This window comes from Eleutherodactylus coqui, chromosome 6 (assembly GCF_035609145.1).
Source record: "Eleutherodactylus coqui strain aEleCoq1 chromosome 6, aEleCoq1.hap1, whole genome shotgun sequence".
Classification (NCBI taxonomy): Eukaryota; Metazoa; Chordata; class Amphibia; order Anura; family Eleutherodactylidae; genus Eleutherodactylus; species Eleutherodactylus coqui.
Genome location: NC_089842.1, coordinates 104,028,456 through 104,042,359, shown reverse-complemented (window position 1 = coordinate 104,042,359; position 13,904 = coordinate 104,028,456). Strand labels below are relative to the sequence as shown.

General features: G+C 40.9%; 1 protein-coding gene across 3 annotated transcripts in view; it reads left to right on the top strand.

Moving 5' to 3' along the window:
• The window catches only part of NPHP4 (nephrocystin 4), a 288,934-nt gene that overhangs the window by 121,953 nt on the left and 153,077 nt on the right, over positions 1-13,904 (top strand). For all 3 annotated transcript variants that reach the window (XM_066607298.1, XM_066607299.1, XM_066607300.1), the window contains one exon: positions 12,970-13,152. In XM_066607298.1, coding sequence (XP_066463395.1) covers positions 12,970-13,152 — 183 coding nt within the window. The remainder of the gene's footprint in view (positions 1-12,969; positions 13,153-13,904) is intronic.

The following is a 13,904-nucleotide window of genomic DNA, read 5'->3' as shown; positions in this document are numbered from 1 at the left end:
TTTATTGATCCAACTAAATAGGTGTTGCTCACTTTGGAAGGTAGTCCACTATCACTATGCCCCAACAGTCCCCAAAAAAACATTGCCTTGACCTTCCCAGCTGAGGGCACTGATTTGGCCTTCATTGGTGGAGGGGGTGAAGAGTGTTTCTATTGCATGGAGCTCTATTTTGAGCTTGACTGAAAGTGGTGGACCCAGGTCTTGTTGATGCTTAGGAATTGTCTCAAGAACACATCTGGATCAGCTCTGAACAGCTTGTTATTCTCCCTTAATGTGTGGCTCTTCATCATCTTCTGGTTAACTGTCAAAAGTTTCATAACACAACTCATGAAATTTGTTCCTCCCCAAGGTGTCAGTGAGAACAATTTAGTGGATTGTCTTCACTTTTTCTAGGGTAGCCACATCAAGAGTACGTCCAGGTCGAGGGTCATCTTCAATGTTGGTTCTCCTCTTCTGGAATTCCACGACCCAGTTTTTCAGTGTTGCATATGAAGGGGCATGGTCCCCAAGTGTTACCACCATGTCAGTCTAGATGTATTTAGCTGCTTAACCTCCCTCATACAAATACACAGCTGCAGCTCGTATTTGAATTGTTCAATTTTTTACATTTATCAGACATTCCAAACTTCAATTATCTGTGAAAATAAGAACAAGACCAACTTTCAACAAGATACTCTATATTCCTTCCTCAAAGGGTTAAAAAAATGAACAAATTGTCATGAGTGTACGTCAATTATAACATAGATCAGCTAAGAACTTTTGAGACGACCCTCATAATGTTGTTTTTCATCTATGAAGCCAATAGATTCCCCTTACAGGAGGTATTCCAATATAAAGGAAGAAATAATCAGAACAAAGAACATCCACACAAGGTGCGAGATAGAAACAATGAAAGTAGGCAGTTAAGAATAGGTCAGATTCAAGAAAGACAATAGAACATACTCTTCCCCCTCCCCACACCCTCAGCATTGTTTCTTTACTCATTCCTCTCAAGTACGAAGCAGTCAAGGCTGACCGGAAATCTCTTAGAAAGTAGACCAGGGCTGCCAAGTTTTAAGAAAGAGCTCCATCTTATCCTCTCATTGTCAACAATTTCTCATAAAGCATCATTCTCAAGACCCGAACGTGAACTGCGCCAATTGAGAAAGTGGTTGAGAGCCATTGAGAGGCAATATAAATTGTAGCTGCCATACAGATGTACTGTTTGAGTTTATGCTCTTGACTGTTAAACCCGAGGGGCTTGTCAGCCAAGAGACAGGTAGATGGGGAAAGAGAAAATGATTTGTGAAGAACTCTTGAAATAATTTTGAATACTTGCCTCCAGAAAGAACTCTCTACTGGGCATGTCCACCAAAGATGCAACGTTAAGCCTAGTATATTACAGCCTGTAAAACAATTTCCAGAAATCAGTGGAGCGAAGTCTGGAACACGAAAGAAGTTGAAGTCAAAGTAAGGCCTCGTTTTCGCTGGCGTTGGCTCCCGTTAACCATTTCCATTTCTCTTTTGCATTTTTTAGAGCAGAGAGATCGAAATAAAAAATGAATTAAACATTTTTGGTTTTCGCCCCATAATTTCAATGTTTTTGTTAAATGGAAGTTTTTCTCTTCCCTTTCATTTCCATCTTTAAACTGAACACATATTGCTGTTGGCTAAGTCAACAAAGCTGGACAGAGGATCTTTGATTAAAAGTAGCGACTGGGAGATTCTTCTTTCCCGCTGCCATTGTTAATGCACGTAGTGGATTTGATGCAGATTTTGATGTGGATCCACAGTAGTTCATCTCCTCAATGGAAAAGGTGAAATCTGCCACTTGTGAACACACCCTTAATATATTTTAGAAGTGTTTTTTTGTGGGATTGTCCCATAAAATGACTTTCAAAAGGGTTGAGCTCATGCAAATATGCACCAAAGTGGGCATTTCAGTGAGGATTTGTGGGAGTTCATTGTTTATGAAGGATGGGGTTTTAAAGTCCTTGAATGTTGTGAGGTACACAGAGACCACCACGATGCTTAGAATATTCTGTAATGTGCCAATGGTCAACGTGCCAAGTAACCACTCTACATAACACTAGGGCTAACACTTTCTGTCGCAGGAGAGTCACAGCTGAGCAGATAAAACATTGTTGTTTTACTCGTACCCATGAGAATTTTCTTATCTTCTTTCTGTCGCATAGTAGTTTTAAATGACACGATGGAGATGACGTCCCCTATATAAATATTCATTATAGAAGAGATGTATTATGGAAACATAAGGCCTATTTTTGTGAACTGCTGCAATCTCATTAGACATCTGTCAGCCTATTAATTTGTAAGGTTTCTTTCTGGGTTAGAAATGTCATATGAATTATTGAATGGTCCCATGAATCCTCTTGACTGATGTGATGCAGTGTTATGTGCGTCCTGCATGGCAGACACCCCTCTGGAGCCGAAACTTTGAAAATGATTCATCTTGAACATAAGTTTGGATCTGTTAAAGGAAAGGCTGTTTTTAAGGTTTATTTACAACTTTCATAAAGTTTCTAGGAAGGGCAGATGGTCCGTTCTTCTAATGAGCTGAAGGGCTTCCCAACAGTTCAAACTTCAAATGTATTACTATTATTATTGTTGTTGTGTTTCAGTATCTAGTGTCATCATCTTCCATGGGCGTTTACAATGTCATACAAGTACAATAGGTTATGCATGGCACAGTGTGACTTCATCGCCATATTACATATACATCATCTTGTTAATTAAGCCTGTGACAGGGATATAATAAAATGCTTGGAAATCTACAATCTACTGCAATACAGTATATTGTACATGTGACCATGTCATCGCTTGTCCACTATGAAGGAAAAAAAACCATAAGTATTAGGAAATTTAAAAAAAAAAAATGTTAAAATCTTTTTTCTAGTTCTTTCCTAAAAAAATTGTCCAAATTTCTTAAAATATCACTTTATCTTGTTTGATAAATGCCATCAGAACAAAACAATACAGTGCCAGAACAGTATTTTTTTGGTCACCCCCATCTCAAAGAAAAAATTGAATAAAAAGGGGCAAAAAGTAATGGGCACAATTAAAAACTACTGGCTGCTGTGCAAAACACGGGCCTTCAGACTGTCCCATCAGTGGAACGATTGGACCTTTTATGGAGTCAAAAGATGACAAATAGCATTTTTTTTTAAGGAAAAAGGTATTTTATTTTTAAGCAATGCAATATAAAAAAAATATATTTGGTATTGCCATAATCATACTGACCCACAGAATTAAGATGACTTCATTTGTATTGCTGAAAAACAAATGGCAAAACTGTGTTTCATGTTTTATCGCACTTACAAATTTTTTAAAGTTTTCCAATAAATTATCTGGTATTATTAAAAAATCTAATCATCCTGGAAAAAACAAGCCCTCATGTAGCCATGCTGCTGGAAAATACAAAAATTATGATTTTTTTGAAAGTGGGCATGACAATATAAAAAAGGACTGGCAGGAAGGGGTTAATGCAGTATATGTGCTTTACACATTAATGGCTCTGGATGTATAGTGTAATGACTTATTTAATTACATCGCACCAACATATTAATCACTCAAATACATCCGCATTGGAGCTCAGAATCATTTTTTTCTCTGCCTCACATACAAACTATGGCTAATTTTATAGACCTCTAATTAACTTAGCAGTAGGTTATTGGACCTTGAGAGAAAATACGGAGAATCTAAGATAAGCCAGTTAACATGGGAAGAACATATAAACTCCTTGCAGGGGTTGCCCATGCACCCCAGTGCTGACCACTGAGCTACCATGCTCTACATTTATTGATGACAGAAGCATGTTTGTGCCCACTGTCCTTAAATGAGGATTAACCTTCCATCTCTTGGCTGTCTGATAGGAGTTGGCTACGCAAATACCATCTGAAGTAGAACTCTAATAGCCTAGATATATTTTGCTACTGTAGACACGACTGTATCTATGTCCAGCTATAATGATCTCTTGGGGCAACTTTCAGCCATGCTAGAAAGAACTAGCTCAAAAGCTCATGTTTACCGCCATGCCACGTTGGTGGGTATTACACGCATGGAGTGTGAGATAGTTGGTAAATAAACTTAGTTTTTCATGTACTACACTCCTTACCGCTAATCTCTTAATGCTAATGCTGCTTTCCACAGTAATCCAGCTCTATGCATGATTCTGTGCAAAATGTTTACAGATCCGGCAAAAAGCTTGAAAATCATTGCATCCACTGGAAGTTTATTTTCCTCAACGGTTATTTACTGGGATTTAAAGAAAAAAAAAAGTGAGACTGAGTGATGAGCCGCCATAAATAATGTAGAAACTGTTCAAGGCATTTGCAAGAAACCTGAGACAGACGGGAGCAAGGTTAAATATTTAATTTCATCCTGTGTGGAATTTGGGAATTACATATAACACAGCTATGAAATCCAAACTTCTAGATCTGTAAGAGGTTGTGTAGATCACAATTACCAGTAAATATAATTTTTTACGCCTCCTCCTCCTCTCAAGTTTTTTTTAAGTGTCTTCCATTATCGCCCTCCGGAGGGTCAGCCTTCTTTAACTTACCTGTATTGCAAGCTTAAGTCAGACAGACTTGTCCTTCTCCGCTTCTGACATTCATTTCTGGACACTGGACTTTTAAGGTACTATGTCTGTAGGTCAAGGATATTGTAGGTGAGTGAAGAAGACTAGGTTCTTGAAGGCACTGTAACAATCCGTTCAAACCATGAGGAGTACTATATATTTTATTTACTACTGTAGTTCAAAGTGTACAGCGGCTATACGTTTAGATTTCATCACAACCGTGCCTCCAAGAATCCCGATTCCTACTTTCATCTACGATATGTAAAGGGAATTTGGAGCTCTAGATCAGAAAAATGGGTCTCCTTCCACCATGACAATGTGTTGATGTGTTAAGAAATGAAGTGGCCCAAAATGTTGAACCTGTTCAGATTTAAAAAAAGAATATATATAATTTTTTGACTGCTATATTATAAAATCATTATATAATATACATTATAATATAGCAGTCAAGGGCGAACATTCACTTTGAGACACAATCTTTTCTTTAGTTGCCCTTATTTTTTGACTGCCTAACAGTCACATGTGGTGCCAGGCTTTCCGGCATTCCCATGGGGTATTTAGGGGTAACATAATCCTAAGACACGCTGATATGTTTTTCTAAACTCCCTAACTGTCTTATGTGGCTGTCCGGCTTTCATACAGACATATGGCGCCAGACTCTCTTGCTGCTACATGACTTGTCGTACTTTTTAGCAGTCACATGTGCATTCATGCTTTCATGTTGCTAAACTCTTCAACAGTCATATGGGGTGCCAGGGTGTCTATCAGCTACATAACCTTTCAAACTACTTAGTCACATTGAGTGCCAATCTCCTTATCAGCCACATGGGGTGCTATAAGGTTAGTCATACCCGATGCTGTACAGAAGTTCCTTTTCATCATAAATGCCCTCCACTATACCTCCATTGATTGATTGGTCCATAGTATGTATACTGAAATGCTGAGATTTGTATTCACTATATTTATCGATATACAGATGAGAAATCTCCAGGATTAAGTCAATGTTTAAATAGAAATGACTCAATTAGCCATAATTTCCAACAAGATTCCTTCCAGGCTGCATAGAATGTTTTTTATTTCCTGCGCAGTCGGCTCATTAAACTTCACTAGCTCACTGTTAGTAGCCTTCAGTTTGATTGGAAAATGGCATTTTTACAGAATATGGTCACTGCTAAATAGGTATTGACGTAGGGAACAATGAGTAAAGGTCGTGCGCTGATCTTGATATAAGAAAATCGTGCATCAAAATATAAAGGCTTAAAGGAAACTTCAGCTATAGTGATAATCAGATCCCGAAAGGTTGCAGCATGCGCCGGAGACCTAAATATCACATGGTGACTAATCCATTACTCACAGTGACTTCTAAAGCCGCCACTTTGACACCACAGTGTTACTTCCCCCAACCGTGAGAACTTATAGGTGATGAATGTGACAGACACTTAGAAAATAAATATTGTGACTAGATAAAAGGAATGTATATGTGGCACATCCGTTCCATACCATCTCATTTATTTTTTACTTAAAGTGGTACTCCGACTGTAAACATTAATGGCATAGCTGTAGGACATGTCATAATTGTCCGATAGGTGAGTTTTTTGTTTTTTTTTAATTAAAAAAAAACCTCCCCTATATTTTTTTAGGGGAGCAGGATAGGCACAGAAAAGTAAATAGACCAATGAAGCCTCTAAGATAAGATGTTGTACAGCCTCCTCCATGGAGTGACAGGGCTCGGTATGCAGCTCTCCCCTATCTGTTGGCGTAATGTCACTATCCAAACTTACCCAGGCCTCCAGCAGTGCCATAAAACTGCTTTTACCGTAACTCATCCAATCCCCAATCATAATGAAATGGCTCTGCTGAGACCATACAGCAAAGCTGACAAGGGAGTTGAAGAAAGCAGGAATTGTCAGCCTTCTGTGCTTGTTCTAGTGTTCAGTGTAAAAACTGCAATATTTCAAGATTTTTACTTTGTAGTTTTTATTGAGATGAGATCAACTCTATAGAGAATATCTTGCCCTCAAGGACCATGTATTACACAAACAACCCATTCATTTCAAACTACATAATACATAATTTTCCATGCGATGGCGCTGTATGGGCTGCCAGTTTTCCATATACATTAGATTACAGCTGATGGAGGTTTCAGCAGTGAGATACCCTATGATTAGCTTCTAAGGGAGACACTTGTAACAACAAGGGATTGTCCGATGCAGACCACTAGCGGACTACTACAGTGGTTTTTCAGGATATATATATATTTTTTTAATCATTTGGATATCCTAAAGAAAAAATGGTACATGTACTCATCTGTCCCACAACCGTTTTGCTCTTATCATTCATCCCCTGGCGCTCTGTTTTCATGCTGCAATCATCCTGTATTAAGGCCCTTTTACACGCAACAGCTATCACTCAAAATTTGTTCAAATGGCCAAAAATTAGCTATAATCGTTACATGTAAACGCGTGCAATGGGGCACTATTCGTTCAATTATCGTTCTGCTAACGTTTTTCATCAGGCATAAAATCCAAAGTTTGATCGCTGGAAATTCTTTGAGTTTTAATGCAGTTCGTTCAGTGTTTCCAGGGGTTAAGCCATGGCTTTGTTTGCTTTACATATTCAATAAATGCAATGTTAACTCAGCCTTGAGGAGCCAGGAGGAGAACAATAGAATGTGTCGGCCTGATGTTTGCTCAGCTAAGCGAAGTGTTTATGCAATAACAGCTGAGCAAGCAACTCGTGCAGGAAAACACAGATGATTACAGCAATTTGTCGTTCAAAAATGTTGGCAGCTTGCTTGCATTTTGTTCAACCTTTCGGCAGTTTGAACGATTATCTTTGTGTGTAAAAGGGTCTTAAGGAATGTTCCAGACTAACGCTAATGCCAAGCGTCAGCAGTACCCTGTGATTAACTGCAGTTCACCTACAACATTCTGCATACAGGCTGACTGCTACATGGAAACAGAGCGCCAGTGGGGTAAACAGTAGGTGTGGAGCTGAAGTTGCTGGGTGAGTATGTGCTCTGCTATTATTTTTCAGGATGGCCAACAAGTTTCTTAAAAAAAAAATCTCATAAATCCCTTTAAATGACTTTATTCTGACTTTTTGCTAAAAGTTAGAGAACTTTTTGGCACGTGTTTTGCCTTCCTTATGCTTTTTCGTGAAAAGCGGTTTCAATGGAATGGGTTACATCAAATATTTTTAGTTTGAGGTTTTGCTACTTGAAAATAAAATGTTAACCAGTATAGCGCTATTCCAAGGGATTGCTGTTTTCATAATAGTCTGAGTTTGCTAGAAAATATGTGGGTGGAATATGACTTACAGTTACCTTACAATAAACATATAGAACAAAATGTTATACAGTATGACTCATAATTACCAGCTAATCTACCACATAACACATGGTTTAGTCCCAGCAATCCAGCTGGTTCAGCCCACTCCTGAGAGGCACCTGTGCCCTTATATTTATATATCCCTTCCACATAGCACCAGATGAGACATTCCATGTAGCCGTACTGTAGGATATAGCTGCTCTCTATCATCTCTGTATGCGGCACATTGTGTAACAGTTATCATTTTTCTGGGATGGGCCTTCATGCCGAATCCTACGCAATTGAACTCATTTTTGTAGCATTTTTCATTATTTAGATGGGCAGATTTACTAATACTGTCCAATGGTTAGACGCTGCAAACTTGACTGGACAAGCTTTAACCCTTTGCAATCCAATTTTGGATTCAGGGTTTCCTAGGGGGCTTTCTCTTTCTGCCATTATACAATGGCGCCATCTGCTGGCTAGAGCCTGTACTGCGGTATGGGACATGCTGGAGAGGCCCCCGACAACAGAGCGCCCAGTAATATACAGCAAGAATACCCTGCCGGACATCTTCCGACATTGGAGCTGTACAGCCTTCAATCAGAATGTCTTGAGACGTCAGACAATGGATTGGAAAGGGTGAAATGTGTCAGGTTTATCACAGATGATCAGTGTGGTGCATCAACTAGTCTGCCCCTATACCTGTTGACTGAATAAGCATTTGTTCTACAGCCATTTCTCCCAAATCTCCCATAAACATGCATGATCAGCCAGGTTACATCCAGCATGGTAACCTGTGCCAATCTCGCACTGCAACCCTGGTATGCCACCCTGCTCCCTTCTTATAATACAGTTCCTGCATGTCACCCTTTATCTGTCTCTTGGCGCACAACCCCTGCGTTTTACCCCAATGGAGCCCCTGAATGCCACCCTACATCCATCGCCCAGCAGAGTCCCTATTTGTTACCCTGCTTCCATCTCCCAGGGCAGCCCTTGTGTGCAACTATACAGTTTGCTTGCTCTGTAGTCACTGCATGCCACCATGCCTTCACCCACCTAAACGCTGCTAGCTGTATCTCAGCACAAACACACCCTCTATGCCATCAGGCATACCCCAACTTAAACTTTCTATGCCACCCTGCAAGCTAGGCACCCACACCCTCTATGATCTCTGCATCTCACAGCCCCCAGCATGCCACCTTGAAATTAAATTCCTTGGCCTGCACAGCTCAGTACACCACCAAAATGACCCTAGAACTTTCACTCACTCACCTCAGGTAAGGGACATTCACACCACATTTTGGTGAATATCCCTGTGTTCTGGCTAAATCCCCCTAAACGGGATTAAGATAGAACCCCTTGATACAACCATAGACTTCAATTTCTCAAATTGAGACCAAAAAGGTCTTCATTTGTGTAACTTTCTGTTTGTTTCCAGCATTTTGTGCCACACAGTATAGTGGGGATGAGCACCTTATTGTCAGAAACAAATATCGGAAACTACTGGAAAACTGCTCAAATGGAGACTTTATTAGTTTCCATTTGAGCAATGGAAGCCAATAGTTCTAGGGGTTCCAGCTGAGTCCCGTTTTCAGGGATTCAGAGAGAACACTGCAACGGAACCCAGGACTTTACACCAAAACATGGTGTGAACACCCCTGTAGTAAGCTACATCGACTTCAACCAGTCATCCGCACTTCTTTACTATGATCCTCCTTCACTCTACACTCATACATCAGGACTACCCAATGCCAACATCCTTCAGCTCTGTTTGTCTAAGCCAAGCAGCATCTCCAGTGCATTAGCCACCATTTAACCCTTTCCAATCCAATTTGTATCCTGGTTTTCCTAGGGGGCTAACTCTTTTTCTTCCATTATACAATGGTGCTATATGCTGGCTAAAGCCAGTACTGCATGAGGTGACATGTTGGATAGGCTCCTACAGCAGAGAGGCTGGCAATATACAATAAGAAAACCCCGACGGACATCTTCCAACATCGGAGCTGTACAGCCTTAAATCATAATGTCTTCAGACGTCAGACAGTGGATTGGAAAGGGTTAAACTTTTTTTGTCCTGTAATAATGCAGCCACTCACCTTTCCTAGTGTCCCCTGCAGATGTGCTCCAACTACTTACCTGAAGGAGAAACTTTGCTCCCTCAGCTTGATGTTTTATTACAGCCCCTCCTTTTTCTCCCAGGCCAGATAATGTTCACGCGTCTGCCCCCTCAGTTGAGACTGTATCAGGTACTTTGCATGGATGCCTATCTGGTTCCAAATCCATGTGCCATAACTGACCCACCAACACAGGACTGCAGGCGTCTCCTAATGATGCGCACGCAAAGCCTTACTGAGTCAATGGGCTGCCACTTTACCAACGTCTTCAGGTCCGGCTTAGGATCACTTTAAGGATATTTCCATATGGGACATATTTTCTGCATTTGAAAACACACATGAATTACATGAGGATTTACTATGGATTCACTGCCATTTTTACCTCCCTCATTCCATTGGAAGAGGTGAGATGGGCTGAAGATGCGGAGTATAAATTGACGGCTGCAGACGTGTGGATGACATCTTTTTTTTTATCTCATCCCCTTTGCTTGTACTGACAAATCTATACTGGAAAAATATGCATCATATACGGTATGAACATACCCGAAGTCTCATTTTATGAGTCGTAAGAGTCTTTAGTCTTAGCGAGTCTTTACGAAGTCCCATATAAATTCGACACCTCATTACTGCTATGTTTAGTACTAAGTATTGCAGAAGCAGGCAGATACCTTAGAGGAGACTCAGGCTTGTGCCATATTGATTTAGAAATGACAGTCCTTGCTGGTTTATTATTATTCCCAGACCCGGTGACAGTTTACGGTAAAGAACGAGGTAGTCAATGTGGAAATTAGAAGGCGATGAGAATAGAAGATATGACGCTCTGTAGGTTTATACGTCCGATAATGAGGTTGTCCAGTCATGCAGTGTGAAATTAAATCTCCCCGCTAAGAGGCCGGAGAGCAGATCACCTCCTCCTCCCGCACCTCCTATACTTTACAACCTCGGCTATGCAGATTTGTACTATTTTTAAGGTTCATTTTGTAATGACGGAGCGGACGCCTCAGCTCAACAGTATCGTATTGTTTTCTGTGCATAACATCTGACGGGATAATGTAGAAATGTACGGCATAAATCTCACTAGATGAGACAGGCTGGCATATTCATTTCAAGAATGAAACGTTAACATAATACATGAATATTACCTATAATGAGCATTACCGCTGCTTTACCGCCATTTGTGGCGACACTCATGGCACCCCCGCTATGTATTCAGCATAAGGACTTGTCCAAAACAATTCTCTATTTGTAATTGAAGTCGGCCCTGGAAATGTTATAAATGTGATCTGTCTAAATAACAATGGGAATTAAAGCACGACTGTTCAGACCTCGGCAGGCCTCTCCTCGAGTGTGTATTGTGAATTAAGCATATTTCTATGCTAAATCAAGTCATTCGGTGCACAATCGGAGGAGAAATGTACCCTGAGCTAGTAATTGTGAGAGTAATCTGTATTAAAGGCACTTCAGACAAGGCCATGTCCGAGTTGCTGGTGGAGGGAGCAGTAGATTGCAGAAGTGCAACGTGAAGCTCCTGGACCCCAATGCTAAATTAGTAACTGCTTCCCTTTCCCATCATGTGCTATTTGTCTTCCTAGTTGGCTGAAGGGCCATTGGGCTGCTACCCCTATGCACCTGATGTATTGGTAATATTGAAGTCTATTCTTAAAAGGGTTGTATCATCTTTGAAAGCAATCCCCTATCCACAGGTTAGGGGATAGCTTTCAGATCAGTGGGGTTCTGACCACTCGAACTCCACCGATCCAGAGAACGGAGCCCCGGTGCATGCCCACTGCCGCTCCATTCATTTTAATGCAACCACGGCAGATAGTCAAGTGCTTGATTTTGGCCATCGCTGGCTTTGTGCATGTTTGGAAGCCATTGTCCTGACTTCAACATGTGCCTGTTCTTGGGATCAGTAGGTTCACAGTGGTCAGAACTTCACTGATCTGGAAGTTGTACTCTATACTCTGGCTAGAGAATAACTGTCAAACATGGTGCACTCTTCATCATCTTCAGAGTTTTGAAATGAATGGTGCGGCGGTGCACTTTTGTGACCGCTGCTGTCTTCACTTAAGGGAGCGCTGGTAACAAATTTTTGAGATCAGTAGGGGTCCCATCAACTGGGCCTCACAGATTTGAAACTTATTCCCTATGATGCGAAACATGGCACAACCCTTTGAGGGGCAAGCATTCTATGGCGACTCTTGGTGAGTGATGGCCTGGCACAGAACTGCTTCCCCCTACTTGTTATAAAGGCCTCAATACACATTAAACAAAACTTGTCCAAACCCACTGATTTCAGTGGGACTGACTGGCTCCTATATGTGTATAGGGGCTTGCTGACTTTCTGGCGACAAAGGACGGTTGGCCGTGTTGAATTTCAACACTTGATCCTTTGCCCCTCTTTCAGATAAGTCAGCATCAAAGCTAGTTGGCTTTCCATGTAAAACACTTGGCGGTTCGTGTGTATGGGGAAGCCATGGGAAATAGCTGTCGGAAGAACAAACATTTGGCCGACAGCTATTGAGGTGTATGAGCACGTTTACGTTGCGAGGGCGCCAACTTCCAGCTACTGCTTGGGGGGCTTACTGCATACAGATTTCTACAGCTCCTCTTGGGTTTAGTACTAGCTGCATAAATCTACTGTACATTTGTATCCACCCTTGCTATGGGGTTCTAGAACGTCTACAGCTTTGTTGGAAAAATGGTGATAAAGTGTTTTTTTGAGCTCTGATATATTCGATTTCTGATAACCTTCTATAATCTAGTTTGGGACAATGTGGTGCCGTTTAACTGGTTGCAGGCTGGAGCTTATTTACTTCTTGTATTCATTGATTGGCGCCAACATATTCCTCAGCGCTGCTTAAAGACTAATCACTCACTAAGCTGATCACCCATTTCCTAGATGAAGCAGACTTTACAGCACATTGTATCTGATCTTATTAGTATTTCTTATTTGCTGTATTCTTAGGTGCCTTCTGCTACAATGCTGTCTAATACATCTTATATGCGTATGATACGATGGGCTTCCTGGAACCCCCTCATGAACCCTGGATCCTCAGAAGTTAACTTACCCTTACAAGGAGGTCCTGACCCTAACCCCTATAACAACCTTCTTTATAAGATACCTCCAAGTAACATGAGCTCCAATGAGGTGAGAAGTAGTGTGTTTTTTGTGCATGTTTGTAATAAAATGGTAGGGGATTAAAAAAAACAAAAAAACTACAGTTTTATCACTCCTGTGAAGTGTCGTCCCATGATTTCTGTATTAATATAGATCTCTAGCCATGTCTCCAGTTATTACATAATGCGAAAATGGTTTTAGACAAATTGTGATTCTGGACTAAATTAAAGGAGGCGCCAAATGCTGAAATATTGTACCAACAGTACGGTCACATTCAGTCAATTCAGAGTGTGACGTCCAGAGAGATGCAGTGCTGCTGGCAGCCAGCGCTTCAAGGGCGTTGGATCAGGGATACACACTCCAAGTTATACGTCCCCCACTCTTCCCATACAAAAAGGGATTTATATACATATACATAGTTATACAATAATACTTCTATACCAGATGCAAGTTTTGCCACCCTACAGAATACCATCGTTTGTACCCCCACAGTAACAGTGCCAACAGTCAGGCCCTGTTCACATTGGAGTTTTGTTTGCATGTTTTCTGTGCTTTTCTGTCACAGATTTTTAATCATGTTAACAAATCCTAATAGTGTCCATATTATGTCCCACGCAGTAATAATGCTGATGTTTGTGACCCCATTAATAATGTCCATTGTTATGTCCACTAGAAAATAGCGCCTCTTTCTGCCCTAACTTAGTAATGCCTGTATGACCGGTCTTCATGGTTCTCTGCTCAATCTATTATGCAGACTGCTCCATTACACATATTTCTCCCCA